The sequence below is a fragment of the Bos taurus genome, chromosome 16 (genome assembly GCF_002263795.3).
Source record: "Bos taurus isolate L1 Dominette 01449 registration number 42190680 breed Hereford chromosome 16, ARS-UCD2.0, whole genome shotgun sequence".
Lineage (NCBI taxonomy): Eukaryota > Metazoa > Chordata > Mammalia > Artiodactyla > Bovidae > Bos > Bos taurus.
In genome coordinates, this window is record NC_037343.1 from 75,830,914 (window position 1) to 75,853,423 (window position 22,510).

The following is a 22,510-nucleotide window of genomic DNA, read 5'->3' on the forward strand; positions in this document are numbered from 1 at the left end:
ATAATGTTTGCTGTGGGTTTATCATACATGGCTTTTATTATGTTGAGGTATGTTCCTTTTATGCCTGCTTTCTGGAGGGTTTTTATCATAAATGAATGTTGAATTTTGTCAAAGGCTTTCTCTGCATCTATTGAGATAATGTGGTGTATCACATTGATTGATTTGTGAATATTGAAGAATCCTTGTATCCCTGGGATAAAGCCCACTTGGTCATGGTGTATGATCTTTTTAATATGTTGTTGGATTATGTTTGCTAGAATTTTGTTAAGGATTTTTGCATCTATGTTCATCAGTGATATTGGCCTGTAGTTTTCTTTTTTTGTGGCATCTTTGTCTGGTTTTGGTATTAGGGTGATGGTGGCCTCAGAATGAGTTGGGAAGTTTACCTTCCTCTGCAGTTTTCTGAAAGAGTTTGAATAGGATAGGTGTTAGCTCTTCTCTAAATTTTTGGTAGAATTCACCTGTGAAGCCATCTGGTCCTGGGCTTTTGTTTGTTGGAAGATTTCTGATTACAGTTTCAATTTCCATACTTGTGATGGGTCTGTTAAGATTTTCTATTTCTTCCTGGTTCAGTTTTGGAAAGTTATACTTTTCTAAGAATTTGTCCATTTCTTCAAAGTCGTCTATTTTATTGGCATATAGTTGCTGATAGTAGTATCTTATGAGCCTTTGTATTTCTGTCTTGTCTGTTGTGATTCTCCATTTTCATTTCTAATTTTGTTTATTTGGTTCTCCCTGTTTTTCTTGATGAGTCTGGCTATTATCTTCTCAAAGAACCAGCTTTTAGCTTTGTTGATTTTTGGTATAGTCTCCTTTGTTTCTCTTTCATTTATTTCTGCCCTAATTTTTATGATTTCTTTCCTTTTACTAACCCTACGGTTCTTCTTTCCTTTTTCTAGTTGCTTTAGGTGTAGAGTTAGGTTATTTATTTAATTTTTCTCTTGTTTCTTGAGGTAAGCTTGTATTGCTGTAGAACCTTCCCCTTAGCACTGCTTTTACTGAATCCCATAGATTTGGGGTCGTTGTTTTCATTTTCATTTGTTTCTGTGAATATTTTGATTTCTTTTTTGATTTCTTCTGTGGTTTGTTGGTTATTCAGAAGCATGTTGTTTAGCTTCCATATGTTTGTGTTTTTAATATTTTTTTCCTGTAGTTGACATGTAATCTTACTGCGTTGTGATCAGAAAAGATGCTTGAAATGATTTCATTTTTTAAAAATTTACCAAGGCTAGATTTATGGCCCAGGATGTGATCTATCCTGGAGAAGGTTCCATGTGCACTTGAGAAAAAGGTGAAATTCATTGTTTTGGTGTGAAATGTCCTATAGATATCAGTTAGGTCTAACTGGTCCATTGTATCATTTTAAGTTTGTGTTTCCTTGCTAATTTTCTGTTTAGTTGATCTATCCATAGGTGTGAGTGGGGTATAGAAGTCTCCCACTATTATTGTGTTACTGTTAATTTCCCCTTTCACATTTGTTAGCATTTGCCTTACATATTGTGGTGCTCCTATGTTGGGTGTATATATATATATATATATATAATTGTTATATCTTCTGCTTGGATTGATCCTTTGATCATTATGTAGTGACCTTCTTTGTCTCTTTTCACAGCCTTTATTTCAAAGTCTATTTTATCTGATATGAATATTGCTACTCCTGCTTTCTTTTGGTCTCCATTTGCATGAAATATCTTTTTCAAGCCCTTCACTTTCAGTCTGTATGTGTCCCTTGTTTTGAGGTGGGTCTCTTGTAGACAACATATATAGGGGTCTTGTTTTTGTATCCATTCAGCCAGTCTTTGTCTTTTGCTTGGGGCATTCAACCCATTTACATTTAAGGTAATTATTGATAAGTATGATCCCATTGCCATTTGCTTTGTTGTTTTGGGTTTGAGTTTATAAACCTTTTCTGTGTTTCCTGTCTAGAGAAGATCCTTCAGCATTTGTTGAAGAGCTGGTTTGGTGGTGCTGAATTCTCCCAGCTTTTGCTTGTGTGTAAAGCTTTTGATTTCTCCTTCATATTTGAATGAGATCCTTGTTGGGTACAGTAAAATCTGGATTGTGGGTTTTTCTCTTTCATCACTTTAAGTATGTCCTGCCATTCCCTTCTGGCCTGAAGAGTGTCTACTGAAAGATCAGCTGTCATCCTTATTGGAATCCCCTTGTGTGTTATTTGTTGTTTTTCCCTTGCTGCTTTTAATATTTGCTCTTTTTGTTTGATCTTTGTTAATTTGATTAATATGTGTCTTGGGGTGTTTCACCTTGGGTTTATCCTGTTTGGGACTCTATGGGTTTCTTGGACTTGGATGGCTATTTCCTTCCCCATTTTAGGGAAGTTTTCAACTATTATCTCAAGTATTTTTGTCTTCTTCTTCTGAGACTCCTATGATTTGAATGTTGGGGCATTTAACATTGTCCCAGAGGTCTCTGAGATTGTCCTTGTTTCTTTTAATTCTTTTTTCCTCTCTGCTTCATTTATTTCCACCATTCTATCTTCCACCTCACTTATCCTATCTTCTGCCTAAAGGCAGATTCTTTACCAACTGAGCCACCAGGGAACCACAAAAGGAACCAAACGTGGACCCGTTGGTTATTTACAGTGTGCCTGCCCCAGCAAACCCTTGGGGTGCCTACTTCGTGTAAGAGTTAACCATGTTAATGCTGGAGACTCTAATGTTTCCCCTGGTGGGAGAGGCATCACTGTGAACCAGCACTGTCCAGCACAGCACCTGTTCCACTGCTATTTCCTCAGGGTTATTGTGGAGAGAGATTCAATAGTTAGGTCTGATCACTATATTTTTCTAATGGAATCCTTTTTTAAAATAGAATTATAAATAGAATACTAATATGTGAGAAAGATAAATAGCATTAGTATAAACTTAAATATTCATTTGACATAACAATGTAGATATTTGAAGATGATTAAAATGCAAAAATGAATTACTAATTACAGCTTTGTTATATTACCTTTGGCATTTGTTAACTTCAAGTATTTACAGACACTTGTTTCTTTGGGCTCCAAAATCACTGCAGATGGTGACTGCAGCCATGAAATTAAAAGATTCTTACTCCTTGGAAGGAAAGTTATGACCAACCTAGATAGCATATTCAAAAGCAGAGACATGACTTTGCCAGCAAAGGTCCATCTAGTTAAGGCTATGGTTTTTACTGTGGTCATGTATGGATGTGAGAGTTGGACTGTGAAGAAAGCTGAGCACTGAAGAATTTATGCTTTTGAAGTGTGGTGTTGGAGAAGACTCTTGAGAGTCCCTTGGACTGCAAAGAGATCCAACCAGTCCATTCTGAGGAGATCAGTCCTGGGATTTCTTTGGAAGGAATGATGCTAAAGCTGAAACTCTAGTACTTTAGCCACCTCATGAGAAGAGTTGACTCATTGGAAAAGACTCTGATGCTGGGAGGGATTGGGGGCAAGAGGAGAAGGGGATGACAGAGGATGAGATGGCTGGATGGCATCACGGACTCTATAGACGTGAGTTTGAGTGAACTCCGGGAGTTGGTGATGGACAGGGAGGCCTGGCGTGCTGCAATTCATGGGGTTGCAAAGAGTCAGCCACTACTGAGCGACTGAACTAACTAACTAACAGAAGCATAAGATATTAAGAAGAGGTGGCAAGAATACACAGAAGAACTGTACTAAAAATATCTTCACGACGGTGTGATCACTCACCTAGAGCCAGACATCCTGGAATGTGAAGTCAAGGGGGCCTTAGGAAGCACTGCTATGAACAAAGTTAGTGGAAGTGACAGAATTCCAGTTGAGCTATTTCAAATCCTGAAAGATGATGCTCTGAAAATGCTGCACTCAATATGCCAGCAAATATGGAAAACTGAGCAGTAGCCACAGGACTGGAAAAGGTCAGTTTTCATTCTAATCCCAAAGAAAGTCAATGCCAAAGAATGTTCAAACTACCACACAGTTGCATTCATCTCACACGCTAGTAAAGTAATGCTCAAAATTCTCCAAGCCAGGCTTCAGCAATATGTGAACCATGAACTTCCAGATGTTCAAGCTGGTTTTAGAAAAGGCAGAGGAACCAGAGATCAAATTGCCAACCTTCACTGTATCATCAAAAAAGCAAGAGAGTTCCAGAAAAATATCTATTTCTGCTTATTGACTTTGCATGCCAGTCTTTGACAGTGTGGATCACAATAAACTGTGGAAAATTCTGAAAGAGATGGGAATACCAGATCCAAGGAGATCCAACCAGTCCATCCTAAAGGAGATCAGTCCTGGGTGTTCATTGGAAGGACTGACGTTGAAGCTGAAACTCCAATACTTTGGCCACCTGATGTGAAGAGCTGACTCATTGGAAAAGACCCTGATGCTAGGAGGCATTGGGGGCAGGAGGAGAAGGGGATGACAGACGATGAGATGGTTGGATGGCATCACCGACTCAATGGACATGAGTTTGAGTAGACTCCAGGAGTTGGTGATGGACAGGCATGCCTGGCGTGCTGTGGTTCATGGGGTCGCAAAGAGTCAGACATGACTGAGAGACTGAATGGAACTGAACTGAACTGACTGATAAGATTGTATAACTTTTATTCTATATTTTGTTAAAGTGGTATAGCACATTGATTATTTTGCAGATGTTGAACCATCCTTGCATCACTGCCACAAATTCTACTTGATCACAGTGTGTGATCCATTTAATGTTTTGTTGAATTCTGTTTGTTAAGGATTTTTTGTGCCTATGTTAATCAGGTTTATTAGCCATGACTTATTCTAAATATTTCATTAAACTGTGAATTATTTCCTTAAAATTTAAGTTTTATGTTTAAAACCTCGATTTTCCTTAAACAATATGAATTTGTGCACTTTTTAAACTCTCAGTCCCCCTAGCAGACTTTTCATTTTTATAGATCAAGACAAAACTAATGAGATGCCTTGTAAATCCTACTCCTTTCAGTAATTTTAACCCCATCAGTTTCACTGCAACTTAGCAAATTAAGAAAACATAAAGGGAAATCAAAAATGCTGCTTTTAGTTCTTCAGTATAACATAAATAACAACTCTAAATGAATCTGTTTTTAGCTACACAGCTTCTTACAATGACCTAAGTTATACAGACAAATGGAGATCTTCATCATAAAAATTCTAGTGAATACAAATGCCAAAGTCTTCACAGTGAACCATTTAAAAATTCATCTGGGCCACTAGTCCAATCCAGGGAGGAGGGTATACCTAGGGTGGGAAAAACCCCATAACCGTTCATGATTTGCTGTAGAACTTAAACCTCAAACTCCACAGAAATTTTTCTTACAGTCATAGTAGCTGATAAAATTCTGCACAATTTCCTCCTGTTGCAGTGATATTAAAAGCAGCTAAAAAGATTTCTAGTAATGAAATGAAATTCAGACAGTATACTCATGCAGGCACATTTTAAAAAGCAAAAGAAACAAAAGAGACCATAGCAAAAATCAACAAAGCCAAAAGCTGCTTCTTTGAAAGGATAAATAAAATTGACAAACCATTAGCCAGACTCATCAAGAAACAAAGGGAGAAAAATCAAATCAATAAAATTAGAAATGAAAATGGAGAGATCACAACAGACAACAGAGAAATACAAAGGATCATAAGAGACTACTATCAGCAATTATATGCCAATAAAATAGACAACGTGGAAGAAATGGAAAAATTCTTAGAAAAGTACAACTTTCCAAAACTGAATGAGGAAGAAATAGAAAATATTAACAGACCCATCACAAGCACGGATTGAAACTGTAATCAAAAATCTTCCAGCAAACAAAGGCCCAGGTCCAGACGGCTTCACAGCTGAATTCTACCAAAAATTTAGAGAAGAGCTAACACCTATCCTACTCAAACTCTTCCAGAAAATTGCAATGGAAGGTAAACTTCCAAACTCATTCCCTGAGGCCACCATCACCCTAATACCCAAACCAGACAAAGATGCCACAAAAAAAGAAAACTACAGGCCAATATCACTGATGAACATAGATGCAAAAATCCTTAACAAAATTCTAGCAATCAGAATCCAACAACACATTAAAAAGATCATACACCATGACCAAGTGGGCTTTATCCCAGGGATGCAAGGATTCTTCAATATTCACAAATCAATCAATGTGATACACCACATTATCTCAATAGATGCAGAGAAAGCCGTTGACAAAATTCAACATTCATTTATGATAAAAACCCTCCAGAAAACAGGCATAAAAGGAACATACCTCAACATAATAAAAGCCATGTATGATAAACCCACAGCAAACATTATCCTCAATGGTGAAAAATTGAAAGCATTTCCTCTAAAGTCAGGAACAAGACAAGGGTGCCCACTTTCACCATTACTATTCAACATAGTTTTGGAAATTTTAGCCACAGCAATCAGAGCAGAAAAAGAAATAAAAGGAATCCAGATTGGAAAAGAAGAAGTAAAACTCTCACTGTTTGCAGATGACATGATCCTCTACATAGAAAACCCTAAAGACTCCACCAGAAAATTACTAGAACTCATCAATGAATATAGTAAAGTTGCAGGATATAAAATCAACACACAGAAATCCCTTGCATTCCTATCACTAACAGGGATAAATAGAAAGAGAAATTAAGGAAACAATTCCATTCACCATTGCAACGGAAAGAATAAAATACTTAGGAATATATCTACCTAAAGAAACTAAAGACCTATATATAGAAAACTATAAAACACTGGTGAAAAAAATCAAAGAGGACACTAATAGATGGAGAAATATACCATGTTCATGGATTGGAAGAATCAATATAGTGAAAATGAGTATACTACCCAAAGCAATTTATAGATTCAATGCAATCCCTATCAAGCTACCAACGGTATTCTTCACAGAGCTAGAACAAATAATTTCACAATTTGTATGGAAATACAAAAAACCTCAAATAGACAAAGCCATCTTGAGAAAGAAGAATGGAACCGGAGGAATCAGCCTGCCTGACTTCAGGTTCTACTACAAAGCCACAGTCATCAAGACAGTATGGTACTGGCACAAAGACAGAAATATAGATCAATGGAACAAAATAGAAAGCCCAGAGATAAATCCACACACATATGGACAACTTATCTTTGACAAAGGAGGCAAGAATATACAATGGATTAAAGACAATCTCTTTAACAAGTGGTGCTGGGAAAACTGGTCAACCACTTGTAAAAGAATAAAACTAGAACACTTTATAACACCATACACAAAAATAAACTCAAAATGGATTAAAGATCTAAATGTAAGACCAGAAACTATAAAACTTCTAGAGGAGAACATAGGCAAAACACTCTCTGACATACATCACAGCAGGATCCTCTATGACCCACCTCCCAGAATATTGGAAATAAAAGCAAAAATAAACAAATGGGACCTAATTAAACTTAAAAGCTTCTGCACAACAAAGGAAACTATAAGCAAGGTGAAAAGACAGCCTTCAGAATGGGAGAAAATAATAGCAAATGAAGCAACTGACAAAGAATTAATCTCAAAAATACACAAGCAGCTCTTGCAGCTCAATTCCAGAAAAACAAACGACCCAATCAAAAAATGGGCCAAAGAACTAAACAGACATTTCTCCGAAGAAGACATACAGATGGCTAACAAACACATGAAAAGATGCTCAACATCACTCATTATCAGAGAAATGCAAATCAAAACCACCATGAGGTACCATTTCACGCCAGTCAGAATGGCTGCGATCCAAAAGTCTACAAGTAATAAATGCTGGAGAGGGTGTGGAGAAAAGGGAATCCTCTTACACTGTTGGTGGGAATGCAAACTAGTACAGCCACTATGGAGAACAGTGTGGAGATTCCTTAAAAAACTGGAAATAGAACTGCCTTATGATCCAGCAGTCCCACTGCTGGGCATACACACTGAGGAAACCAGAAGGGAAAGAGACACGTGTACCCCAATGTTCATCGCAGCACTGTTTACAATAGCCAGGACATGGAAGCAACCTAGATGTCCATCAGCAGATGAATGGATAAGAAAGCTATGGTATATATACACAATGGAATATTACTCAGCTATTAAAAAGGATACATATGAATCAGTTCTAATGAGGTGGATGAAACTGGAGCCTATTATACAGAGTGAAGTAAGGCAGAAAAAAAAACACCAATACAGTATACTATCACATATATATGGAATTTAGAAAGATGGTAACAATAACTCTGTATACGAGACAGCAAAAGAGACACTGATGTATAGAACAGTCTTTTGGACTCTGTGGGAGAGGGAGAGGGTGGGATGATTTGGGAGAATGGCATTGAAATATGTATAATATCATATATGAAACGAGTCACCAGTCCAGGTTCGATACATGATACTGGATGCTTGGGGCTGGTGCACTGGGGCAACCCAGAGGGATGGTATGGGGAGTGAGGAGGGAGGAGGGTTCAGGATGGGGAACACATGTATTCCTGTGGTGGATTCATTTCGATATATGGCAGAATCAATACAATATTGTAAAGTTTAAAAATAAAATAAAAATTAAAAAATATATAGCATGCAATACAGAAGACAAACAAAAACTGCATAAAAATATGTCAAAAGTAAAAAGGCTAGAATAAGTTAGAAGAAATGTGTTTTGATTTACCCTTTCATCTCCTTCTCCTCTTTCTGCTTCTTCTCTTTCTCCTTCTTCTCCTTCATCTCCTTTTCCTTCTGCTTCTTCTCCTTCTCTTTCTCCTTCCTCTCCTTCTCTTTTTCCTTCCTCTCCTTCTCTTTCTTCTCCTCCTTCTCCTTCTCCTCCTTCCTCTGCTTCTCCTCCTTCTCCCTCTCCTCTTCTTTCACATCCCTCACTTCCTTCTCCTTTACTTCCTTCGCCTTCTCTTTCATATCCTTCTCTTCCTTCTTCCCACTGAAAAGACATCTGTACAGGCACGTGCAAACTACTACAACAGCAACAACTACAAGAAAACAGGAAGCAAATGGCGTGTGACTCTGGAAACTAACTGCCAAGATTCCAGACCAAGCAGAAGAAATCAGTGTTAGTTATGTTTATTTCTGACCATTTCTATCATCAGAAAATACTGTTTTATTTAAGCCCGTGTACATTTACATTCCATCTTGATTCTTCAGTATCTAAATCCAGCCCCCTGGAATCACTTGAACAGTCTATAGTAAGTTAGAGCCCTTACTTAATTTAGGAAATTATCCAAAGCATATTTGGGAAATAGACTCACATGACCAATCGTCATGGTCATTTCCATGACCAATTGGAAAAACATGTATTATTTAGGGCTTGTTACTAAGAGGATATGTAGAATATAAAACAATATACAATCACCAACATAAGGCAGTATATCATAGAAAAGGTCAGATATTATTAGACTATTCTACTGTAAAAACTATAGTAATGGAAAATCATTGAAAAAATGCACATCTCATCTTCATATTACATCATTATTTAAGTGGTATTAAAATTTGAGATACTTACTTGCAGTAAGAATAGCCAGAGCAATGATTCCTGCATCTGAGAAAAAGTTTTAAAAGTTTTGAAGATATGGAACACATATGGATCCCAGATAGCAGCTATACTTTAATTTTGATCAGATCATCTAAGAACTACAGCAAAAATGTTTATCAATATAGTTTGCACATGACTGCTGAGTGCATCCAAGTCATTTTGATCACAGAACCCTTTTAAATAGATTCCAGGTACAGGATCCATCTTGTTAAACTCTTAACAGGAACCTCCCTTTTCATTGTGTTCTGCTATAGCTACCACTCCAGGTTACTGCGTACAGCTTATCAAGGGCTTCCTAAGTGGCTCAGTGGTAAAGAATCTGTCTTCCAATGCAGGACATGCAAGAGACAGGGTTCAATCCCTGGGTTGGGAAAAATCCCCTGGAGGAGGAAATGGCAACCCACTCCAGTATTCTGGCAGGCTTACAGTCCATGGGGTCACGAGTTGGACATGACTTAGTGATTTAGCATACAAGCACACCAAGACTATTAGAATCCACTAGATTAGAGAAAATTACCTACATGTGTCTCTATATCCCACCACTTAACATCTGTCGTGGTATCTGCATTAATAACACAATTGTAAATGTCAATTATTACCAATTATTTGTGACACATTATTTCTTCCCTACCTACAAATGATTGAACCATGATGTTTCTATATAGAAATCTAAGGTTTCGTAATGCAGGTTATTAATAATCAAAATAATACCTAAATCCTCAAAGTCTTCAAGTGATGGTATTTCGTCACTGGGATTGGGGTATCCTAGGGGAAAAAATTGGAAATAAGTTAAAAGGAAGACTAAATAAATCTTAAAGATCTATAAATTCATTGCTGTTGGTTTTGTACCTTTTTATAATTCATAATTATAATTTAATTTTCCTTATAAATTATATTAATGTTTCTCATTCAAAGTTGCATCATTAAATTTTATAAATTTTTATTTTAACTTATATTATATTATTATATTCAATGCCATTAGCATTCTTCTTCTGGTCTATTGATAGTCCTGTGACTAACTCTATGTACAGCAAGCAAATTTATCATCAGCATAGTCTCAAAATCAGCCTTGAATTCAATGTGATTCTAGATAGCTGCTACTGCTAAGTCACTTCAGTTGTGTCCAGCTCTGGGCGACCCCATAAACGGCAGCCCACCAGGCTTCCCCGTCCCTGGGATTCTCCAGGCAAGAATACTGGAGTGGGTTGCCATTTCCTTCTCCAGTGCATGAAAGTGAGAAGTGAAAGTGAAGTCATTCAGTCGTGTCCGACTCTTCGAGACCCCATGGACTGCAGCCTACCAGGCTCCTCCATCCATGGGATTTTCCAGGCAAGAGTACTGGAGTGGAGTGCCATTGCCTTCTCCGAATTCTAGATAGAGGAGAGCTTAAAAGTGATTTGGAAATTGCTCTGGAGTACACTCCTCAACATAATACAGGCCATTTATATAATACTCATAGCTAACATCATACTCAATGTCGAACGACTAAAACTTTATTTTCAGGTCAAGAACAAGACAGAATTCCTGCACGTGCCACTTCAAGTCAACATAATATTGGAAGTTTGGGTCACAGTCATTGTGCAAAAAAGAAGTTAAAAATATCCAGATGGGAAGGAAGAAATAAAATGATCTGTTTATAGATGACATGATCTTTCACATAGAAAGCTCTCTAAAGATCACACATACATTCACACAAATGCACACAACTGCTAGAACTAGTGCATTAATTCCTCAAAGCTGAAGGATACAAAATCAACACACACAACAGCTGTGTTTCTACACACTAACAATGAACAATCCAAACAGGAAAGTAAGCAAACAATTCAATTAACAATGGCATCAAAAACAAGAAAATACTCAAATAAGTTTAACCAAGAAGATAGAAGACTTGTACATTGAAAACTATAAGAAAATTGCTGAAAGTGAAGAAGACTTAAATGAATGAAGGAGATTTCAAAACTTACCAAAATCAGGACAATAATCAGGACAATACTGGTATACAGACAGACATACAGACCGATGGTATAGAATATAGGGCCCAGAAATAAACCCTTGCTTATATGGTCAAATGATTGTTCACAAGGGTGCTAAGAGCATTCAGTGGGGAAAGGGCAGCTTTTCTCAACAAACGATTTTCAGAAAACTGGATATCCACATGCAAAGGATGAAATTTGACATCTATGTTATACTATATACAAAAAGTAATTTAAAATGAATTGAAAAACAAAGGACATAGAACTATAAAACTCTTAGAAGAAAATAACGAGGACAATTTCATAATATTGAACTGGAAACGATTTCTTAGATGTGACATCAAAAGCACATGTAACAAAGAGAATAATAGATATATCAGACTACATCAAAACTAAAAACTTTTGTGCATCAAAGGACACTATTAATAGAGTGAAAAGCAACTCACAGAACGAGCAGAAACATCTGCAAACAATAAACCTGATGAGGGATTAATATCCAAAATATATCATACACTTCTAAAACTCAACAACAACACAAAGCCATTTTACAAATAGGCAAGAGACATGAATAGACATTTCTCCAAAGAAGATATATAAATGGCCAAGTAGCACATGGAAAGCTGCTCACATCACCAGTCATTAGGGAAATGCAAATAAAAGCCACGAGATACTTCTTCACACCTGTTAACATAGATAATTCCAGTTATTATAAAAACCAGAAATTAACATGTATTGGAAAAGAGGGCAAGAAATTAGAAACTTTTCACTGGTGAGAATGAAAATGGTGCAACCAAATGAGATGGATGAAACTGGAACCTATTATACAGAGTGAAGTAAGCCAGAAAGAAAAACACCAATACAGTATACTATCACATATATATGGAATTTAGAAAGATGGTAACAATAACCCTGTGTACGAGACAGCAAAGAGATACTGATGTATAGATCAGTCTTATGGACTCTGTGGGAGAGGGAGAGGGTGGGGAGATTTGGGAGAATAGCAGTGAAACATGTATAATATCATGTATGAAACGAGTCGCCAGTCCAGGTTCGATGCACGATACTGGATGCTTGGGGCTGGTGCACTGGGACGACCCAGAGGGAGGGTATGGGGAGGGAGGAGGGAGGAGGGTTCAAGATGGGGAACACAGGTATACCTGTGGTGGATTCATTTCGATATTTGGCAAAACTAATACAATATTGTAAAGTTTAAAAATAAAATAAAATTAAAAAAATGGAGGATAGTATTTTCAGTTCCTCTGTAAATTAAACAAGAATTAACATATAACCCAATAATTCCAGTCCATGGTATATACCCACTCCCAAAATTCAAAACAGGGGCTCCAAATAGATACTTAGATGCCAATATTCTGAGAGGCATCATTTAGAATTGTAAAAAGGTAAAAACAACCCACTATCTATTGACAGATGAAATTACAAATAAAATGTGGTATATACAAACACTGGAATATTTTCAGCCATAAAAGGAATAAAGTTCTGAGATAAGGTAGATGAGCTTTGAAGACATTATGCTAAGAGAAATAACCCAGACACAAAAAGACACATGCAAAATTCTAATTAAATGAGCTATCTAGGTAAGTTAAATTCATAGATACAGAAATTAGAATAGAGGTTACTGAAGCTGGGATGATGGTTGAGAAAGAAGCATTACTGCTTATAATGGGTATAAAGTTTAGTTTGAGGTGGTGAAAAAGTTTGAGAGATAGTAGTGATGGTTGTACAACAATGTGAATACGTTTGATGCTACTGAATTGGCTGAAGTGGTAAGGAAAAGCACATAAATGTTGATCTCAAAACACTCGGAGAAAAGGCAAGTTATTCAACAAATGGTGTCACTTTGCCATTGGATGGGGGTGGGTGAAGTGAAGAGGGACCCGATCTCACTCCATATCATAATAAATTTCAGACGCACCAAAGGATGCAGTCAGTATGCATGGTTGATATGTTTATAAAGTTTTGGCATGGGGAAATCCTAAAGCTTTTATAAGAAAGACACAACACTCATAGCCGTCAGACAAAAGATCCATACATCCGGCTACCTATTAATATACAACTTTTGCACATATAAATGACCTCTGATAGGAGAATAGTTAAATAAAATATAATGGTGCATATTAAAGTCATCATTTAAAAGGATAAGAATAACACAAACTATAATCCCAATACAAGACATTAAGTAGAAAAAATCAAGTTTCAGAAAAATATGAACAGTATGATGTCATTTTTGCTTAAGAAAAAGAGAAACACACCAAATTAAATGTGTAGCTACACATGTGAGGATTTTGATAAACAGAAATAGATACAAAGACACCTTAAACTATTTTTCTTTGTTTTTAGTTTTAATTTTTAAAATTTTCTTAAAATTATGAAAGCATAAAACTGGAGCCTATTATACAGAGTGAAGTAAGCCAGAAAGAAAAACACCAATACAGTATACTAATGTATGTATATGGAATTTAGAAAGATGGTAACAATAACCCTGTATACGAGACAGCAAAAGAGACACTGATGTATAGAACAGTCTTGTGGACTCTGTGGGAGAGGGAGAGGGTGGGATGATTTGGGAGAATGGCATTGAAATATGTATAACATCATATATGAAATGAGTCGCCAGTCCAGGTTCGATGCACGATACTGGATGCTTGGGGCTGGTGCACTGGGACGACCCAGAGGGATGGTATAGGGAGGAAGGAGGGAAGAGGGTTCAGGATGGGGAACACATGTATACCTGTGGCAGATTCATGTTGATATACGGCAAAACCAATACAATATTGTAAAGTTAAAAAATAAAATTAAAAAAAAGAAAAAAAATTATGAAAGCATAATAACACATTTTCAGGAGACTTGGAAAATACAGAACAAAGTTACATATAATTCTACTATATAGTATAATTATTTTTAAGTAGATAAATTAAGATTTTTGGTTAGAGTTTCAATATCAAAATCTCAAAAGTTAATAGGATGAGTAGACAGAAAAGTAGAAGGATATAGTAGACCTGAAAAGCACTATGAGCCAATTCAACATAATTAAATTTATATAATTTTCACACAAAGGCAGGATACAAATTCTATTCAAGTTTCCATAGACTATAAACCAGGAGACACTGGAACATATCCAATGACTTAAGGTGCAAAAATTTCATGGTTTAAAGGTATTGAAATCATACAGAGTCTATTCTCTTATTGTGGAATTACGCTAGAAATCATTATTAAAAGATATTTGAAACTAACCTGCATAGTTTCAAGAGCAATGTGACATTTACCAAGAGAAATCTTTGACTTAGCCATTTGAAAGCTTCAATGAAGTTAAGACAAAAAACACAGAAGGCAATTGCAGAGAAGAAAGTATTTAAATGAGAAACTGATATCAAAATGAGAAATTAATATCAAATATACTTTAGAAAGCCAATCAATTCGGAACTGTCTACTTTTATATGATGAAGACACCCTAAATTATTAAGAATGATAATAGTAATAGGCTATAGAAAGAAAAGAAGAATTCACCTTTTACTCTGTACACATTGGTAATATTTGAAAATTTAAAAACATATATTCATATATAAAACTAGTGACTAGTGAAAATAAAGCAAAAAAAAAAAAAGAAAGAAAAAATAAACTAACAACCCTCAGGAAAAATTTCATATTAAAGGATTTTATAAGTTCAAATTAACAATAAAAAATATTTTAGAAACAATAGAAAAATGAACAAAAAACATGAATAAATAAATGTAGACAATAAAACTTCAGTCTCACTGATTAAAGAAATGCAAATTAAAATAAAACATATGATTTTGCACCCATATAAAGCAACTTTTGCACCTTATAAAGCTCTTAAGAAGTAGGATAAAGAATTACTGAACCTGGATATTTTGAAAGTGGAGTCTTCGTTGGATGAGTTGGCTTGTAACCTGGAAACATAAATTTGACTTCATTTACCAGCCATATCAATACAAAATTATGAATTTAATTTTGGTCTTTATTCTTTAAAAATTATTTCTTAAAACAAATAACAACATAGGCTCAGAACTTTGCACTTCTCTTTCTGGGTTTAACCTAAATAAATATTAGCACAAGCACATAAGGATGTATGTGTAAAATGTTCACTACAACTAAGTATTTTATAAAGAACATACTAGTAGTTAATTAACTAATAATAAATCATAAAATTTATGTTTCTTTAAAAAAATCCAGGTAGTACCATATTCCAAACTTCTTCTTTTTCACTAAGGATTTCTTGGATCTAAATTAGCACATTTAGATCTGACTTAACACCACTAACTCAGATGACCATTATATGTACTACTGTGGGCAAGAATCCCTTAGAAGAAATGGAGTAGTCATCATAGTCAACAAAAGAGTCCAAAATGCAGTACTTGGATGCAATCTCAAAAATGACAGAATGATCTCCGTTTGTTTCCAAGGCAAACCATTCAATATCATGGTATTCCAAGTCTACGCCCAGACCAGTAATGCTGAAGAAGCTGAAGTTGAACAGTTCTATGAAGAACTACAAGACCTTCTAGAACTAACACCAAAAAAGGTGTCTTTTTCATTATAGGGGACTGGAATGCAAAAGTAGGAAGTCAAGAAACACCTGGAGTAACAGGCAAATTTGGCCTTGGAGTACAGAATGAAGCAGGGCAAAGGCTAATAGAGTTCTGCCAAGAGAACACACGGGTCATAGCAAACACCCTCTTCCAACAATACAAGAGAAGACTACACATGGACATCACCAGATGGTCGACACCGAAATCAGACTGATTATATTCTTTGCGACCAAAGATGGACAAGCTCTATACAGTCAGCAAAAACAAGACCAGGAGCTGACTGTGGCTCAGATCATGAACTCCTTATTGCAAAATTCAGATTTAAATTTAAAAAAGTGGAGAAAACCACTAGACCATTCAGGTATGACCTAAATCAAATCCCTTATGATTATACAGTGGAAGTGAGAAACAGATTTAAGGGACTAGATGTGATAGACAGAGTGCCTGATGAACTATGGACGGAGGTTCATGACATTATACAGGAGACAGGAATCAAGACCATCCCCAAGAAAAGGAAATGCAAAAAAAGCAAAACGGCTGAGGAGGCCTTACAAATAGCTGTGAAAAGAAGAGAAGCGAAAAGCAAAGGAGAAAAGGAAAGATATACCCATTTGAATGCAGAGTTCCAAAGAATAGTAAGGAGAGATAAGAAAGCCTTCCTCAGTTATGTAAAGTTTAAAAATAAAATAAAATTAAAGCTTGAAGAAAAAAAAAGAAATAGAGGAAAACAATAGAATGGGAAAGACTAGAGATCTCTTCAAGAAAATTAGAGATACCAAGGGAACATTTCAAGGATGGCTTAACAAAGGACAGAAATGGTAAGGACCTAACAGAAGCAGAAGATATTAAGAAGAGGTGGCAAGAATACACAGAAGAACTGTACAAAAAAGGTCTTCATGAGCCAGATAATCATGATGGTGTGATCACTCACACTCACCTAGAGCCAGACATCCTGGAATGTGAAGTCAAGTGGGCCTTAGGAAGCATCACAACGAACAAAGCTAGTGGAGGTGATGGAATTCCAGTTGAGCTATTTCAAATCCTGAAAGATGTTGCTGTGAAAGTGCTGCAATCAATATGCCAACAAATTTGGAAAACTCAGCAGTGGCCACAGGACTGGAAAAGGTCAGTTTTCATCCCAATGCCAAAGAAAGGCAATGCCAAAGAATGTTCAAACTACTGCATAATTGCACTCATCTCACATGTTAGTAAAGTAACACTCAAAATTTTCCAAGCCAGGCTTCAGCAATGCATGAACCGTGAACTTCCAGATGTTCAAGCTGGTTTTAGAAAAGGCAGAGGAACCAGAGATCAAATTGCCAACATCTGCTGGATCATGGAAAAAGCAAGAGAGTTCCAGAAAAACATCTATTTCTGCTTTATTGACTATGCCAAAGCCTTTGACTGTGTGGATCACAATAAACTGTGGGAAATTCTTATAGAGATGGGCATACCAGACCACCTGACCTGCCTCTTGAGAAACCTGTATGCAGGTCAGGAAGCAACAGTTAGAACTGGACATGCCAGTTGGAACCAGACAACAGACTGGTTCCAAATAGGAAAAGGAGTACATCAAGGCTATATATTGTCACCCTGCTTATTTAACTTATATCCAGAGTACATCGTGAGAAATGCTGGGCTGGAAGAAGCATAAGCTGAAATCAAGATTGCCGGGAGAAATATCAATAACCTCAGATATGCAGATGACACCACCCTTATGGCAGAAAGTGAAGAACTAAAGAGCCTCTTGATGAAAGTGAAAGTGGAGAGTGAAAAAGTTGGCTTAAATCTCAACTTTCAGAAAACTAAGATCATGGCATCCAGTCCCATCACTTCATGGCAAATAGATGGGGAAACAGTGGAAACAGTGGCTGACTTTATTATTATTATTATTTTTTTTTGGCTCCAACATCTCTGCAGCTGGTGATTGCAGCCATGAAATAAAAGACGCTTACTCCTTGGAAGGAAAGTTATGACCAACCTAGACAGCTTATTGAAAAGCAGAGACATTACTTTGTTAACAAAGGTCCGTCTAGTCAAGGCTATGGCTTTTCCAGTAGTCATGTATGGATGTGAGAGTTGGACTGTGAAGAAGGCTGAGCGCCAAAGAATTGATGCTTTTGAAGTGTGGTGTTGGAGAAGACTCTTGAGAGTCCCTTGGACTGCAAGGAGATCCAAGCAGTCCATCCTAAAGGAGATCAGTCCTGGGTGTTCATTGGAAGGACTGATGTTGAAGCTGAAACTCCAATAGTTTGGCCACCTGATGCGAAGAGTTGACTCATTGGAAAAGACCCTGATGCTGGGAAAGATTGAAGGCAGAAGGAGAAGGGGACAACAGAATATGAGATGGTTGGATGGCATCACTGACTCAATGGACATGGGTTTGGGTGGACTCCAGGAGTTGGTGATGGACAGGGATGCCTGGCATGCTGCGGTTAATGGGGTCACAAAGAGTTGGACAGGACTGAGTGTCTGAACTAACACCATTATATATTGCTAGTGATTCTTTGTTGGATTATTTCTCTAACTGAGGATAAAAAATGACTGACAATTCTATAATGAGTGTTTATTTTTTATTAGTAAAGGAAAGATCCCTGTAGTCTTTTCATATGCTTTTTCTCACAAAATATTCACCTCTTCTTCGAACAGTAAACTGTATCAGTGTTTTAAAAATCCTTGATTATTGTTCAGTTTCTTTGATCACGTTTGACTCTTTGCCACTCTGTAGACAGCGGCATGCCAGGCCCCCCTGTTCTTCACTGTCTCCTGGAGTTTGTTCAGATTCATGTTCATTGAGTTGGTAATGCCATCCAACCATCTCATCCTCTGTCATCCCTTTCTCCTCCTGCCTTCAATCTTTCCCAGCATCAGGGTCTTTCCCAATGAGTCAGCTCTTTGCATCAGGTGGCCAAAGTATTGGAGTATCAGCTTCAGCATCAACAGCATCAGTCCTTCCAATGAATATTCAGGGTTTATTTCCTTTAGGATGGACTTGTTTGATCTCCTTGCTGTCCAAGAGACTCCAAGAGTCCTCCCAGAACCACAATTCAAAAGCATCAGTTCTTCAGCATTCAACTTTCTTTACGGTCCAACTCTTACATCTGTACATGGCTATTGGAAAACCATAACTTTGACTATATGGACCTTAGTTGGCAAAGGGATGTCTCTGATTTTTAATACACTGTCTAGGCTTGTCATAGCTTTTATTTCAAGGAGCAGGCATCTTAACTTCATGGCTGCAGTCACTGTCCACAGTGATTTTGGAACTGAAGAAAATAAAATCTGTCACTGCTTCTACTTTTATCCCTTCTATTTGCCATGAAGTGGGGAGACCAGATGCCATGATGTTAGTTTTATCAGTGATGAGTTTTAAGCCAGCTTTTTCACTCTCCTCTTTCAATTTCATCAAGAGGCTCTTTAGTTCCTCCTTCACTTTCTGCCGTTAGAGTGGTATCATCTGCATATGAGGTTGTTGATACATTTCTCAGCAATCTTGATCCCAGCTTATGCTTTATCTAGCCTAGCATTTTGCATGATGTGATCTGCATAGAAGTTAAATAAGCAGGGCAACAATATATAGCCTTGATGTACTTCTTTCCCAATTTTGAACCAGTCTGTTGTTCCATGTCCAGTTCAAACTGTTGCTTCTTGCTCTGCATACAGGTTTCCTATCTCTTTAAGAATTTTCCACAGTTTTTTTGATCCACACATCAAAGACTTTCGCATAGTCAGTGAATCAGTAGATGCTTTTCTGGAATTCCCTTGCTCTGTATGATCCAACGGATGTTGGCAATTTGATCTCTGGTTTGTCTGCCTTTTCTAAACCCAGTTTTTACATCTGGAAGTTTTCATTTCACATACTGCTGAAGCTTAGCTTGAAGGATTTTGAGCATTACCTTACTAGCATGTGAACTGAGCACCCTTGTACGATGGTTTGAACATTCGTGGCTTCATCTCTTCTGCTTCTGTTAGCGCCCTGTCGTTTCTGTCCTTTGTGGTCTGCATCCTTGCAGAATATGCTCCCTTGATATCTCCAATATTCGTGAAGAGATCTCCAGTCTTTCCCATTCTATTGTTTCCCTCTTTCTTTGTTCATTTAAGAAGGCCTTCCTATCTCTCCTTGCTATTCTCTGGAACTCTGCATTCAGTTGGATATATCTTTCCTTTTCTCCCTTGCCTTTAGCATCTCTTCTTTTCATGGCTATTTGTAAAGCCTCCTCAGACAATCACTTTGCCATCTTGTATTGCTTTTTCTTCTTATGAAATGTTTATGGTCAACTTTGAAAAAGGCATATCGACAAACACTGTATACCACAGTGCATAGTCTCACTAACCATATGAGTAAACATGGGTGGGACTGTGAGTATAGATTTGATATGCAATATTTATATATATAATATAATGTATAAAATATTTACATAAAATATGTAATTATATAATTTATATATAAAATTTTATAATTTATATAGTTCAGTTCAGTTGCTCAGTCGTGTCCGATTCTTTGCGACCCCATGAATCGCAGCATGTCCAGGCCTCCCTGTCCATCACCAACTCCCAGAGTTCACTCAAACTCATGTCCATCGAGTCAGTGATGCCATCCAGCCATCTCATCCTCTGTTGTCCCCTTCTCCTCCTGCCCCCAATCCCTCCCAGCATCAGAGTCTTTTCCAATGAGTCAACTCTTCACATGAGGTGGCCAAAGTCCTGGAGTTTCAGCTTTAGCATCATTCCTTCCAAAGAAATCCCAGGACTTATCTCCTTCAGAATGGACTGGTTGGATCTCCTTGCAGTCCAAGGGACTCTCAAGAGTCTTCTCCAATACCACAGTTCAAAAGCATCAATTCTTCGGTGCTCAGCCTTCTTCACAGTCCAACTCTCACATCCATACATGACCACTGGAAAAACCATGGCCTTGACTAGATGGACCTTTGTTGGCAAAGTAATGTCTCTGCTTTTGAATATGCTATCTAGGTTGGTCACAACTTTCCTTCCAAGGAGTAAGTGTCTTTTAATTTCATGGCTGCAGTTACCATCTGCAGTGACTTTGGAGCCCCCAAAAATAAAGTCTGACACTGTTTCCCCATCTATTTCCCACGAAGTGATGGGACCGGATGCCATGATCTTCGTTTTCTGAATGTTGAGCCTTAAGCCAACTTTTTCACTCTCCACTTTCACTTTCATCAAGAGGCTTTTTAGTTCCTCTTCACTTTCTACTATAAGGGTGGTATCATCTGCATATGGAGAAGGCAATGGCACCCTACTCCAGTACTGTTGCCCGGAAAATCCCATGGATGGAGGAGCCTGGTAGGCTGCAGTCCATGGGGTCGCTAAGAGTCAGACACGACTGAGCAACTTCACTTTCATTTTCCACTTTGATGCATTGGAGAAGGAAATGGCAACCCACTCCAGTGTTCTTGCCTGGAGAATCGCATGGACGGAGAAGCCTGGTAGGCTGCAGTCCATGGGGTCGCACAGAGTCGGACATGACTGAAGCGACTTAGCAGCAGCAGCATCTGCATATCTGAGGTTATTGATATTTCTCCCGGCAATCTTGATTCCAGCTTGTGTTTCTTCCAGCCCAGCACTTCTCATGATGTACTCTGCATATAAATTAAATAAGCAGGGTGACAATATACAACCTTGACGTACTCCTTTTCCTATTTGGAACCAGTCTATTGTTCCATGTCCAGTTCTAAATAAATAAATATATTTATATATAAATATATGAGATATACATATATATCTCATCCATCAGAAAAACATATTTTTCCCCACAAAACTTCATAGCACTCACCAAAGTACTCAAAGAGGCTACTGGGTACCAGGTTTACAGGAATTACAAAAAGGAGTTCTAATTACCATGTTAACATGAATAATGCCCCTCAATACTCTAAACTATTTGGACAATAGGAAACACATTAGAAGCCAGTAAGTGACATTTGTTTGTGTCAATGGACAACAGGAAACTAGAACCCACAGAAATGATGCTATTTGACTGAGCAGAGCCAGCTAGGACCCTGAGAGCACCTGCCCAGGCTAACCCTCTTCAGAGTGTTCCTCTTGTCTCTAGCTTCTGATGCAACTAAATAGAAGCAGCCAGATAAAGCAACCCCGAAATTAGGAAGACAATTTCTTCCACCATATCAAATAGTCTCTTAAGTCTTAGGAAGAGCAGCTGACAAATAGTCCCTGCCAGAAATCCTCCATGTCATTTCAGTAAGGACTTTTCCTGTTTTTCAGTTGTTAAGAAATTTACATTCTGTTGCAAAATAAAAATGCCCAGTAAACAGAAAAATAATAATTGTATGAGGTGGGAATGATGGGGGTGGTAGAAATACTGGTATTATTCTGGTGACAGCAGAAATTACCCAGTTTTATGAAAAGAAGTGGGTGCAGTCTGGAAAATGAAACACAGTCTTGGATCTGGAAAATATTCTCTAAATGTGATGTTGGAAGTCACACAAGCTGCCTTTAAAGAGCTTTCTAAATCCAGGCAC

At 37.4% G+C, this 22,510-nt stretch overlaps 1 protein-coding gene across 2 annotated transcripts in view; it reads right to left on the reverse strand.

Annotated features, from left to right (window-relative positions):
- The window catches only part of LOC616002 (membrane cofactor protein), a 61,017-nt gene that overhangs the window by 4,827 nt on the left and 33,680 nt on the right, over positions 1 to 22,510 (reverse strand). Inside the window, exons 7-10 of one of the 2 annotated variants that reach the window (XM_024976601.2) lie at positions 15,327 to 15,374; positions 10,184 to 10,237; positions 9,443 to 9,478; positions 8,600 to 8,912 (exon numbers count right to left, since the gene is read on the reverse strand). In XM_024976601.2, the coding sequence (XP_024832369.1) occupies positions 8,600 to 8,912; positions 9,443 to 9,478; positions 10,184 to 10,237; positions 15,327 to 15,374 (451 nt within the window). The remainder of the gene's footprint in view (positions 1 to 8,599; positions 8,913 to 9,442; positions 9,479 to 10,183; positions 10,238 to 15,326; positions 15,375 to 22,510) is intronic. The other variant, XM_059875835.1, reaches the window with a different exon arrangement.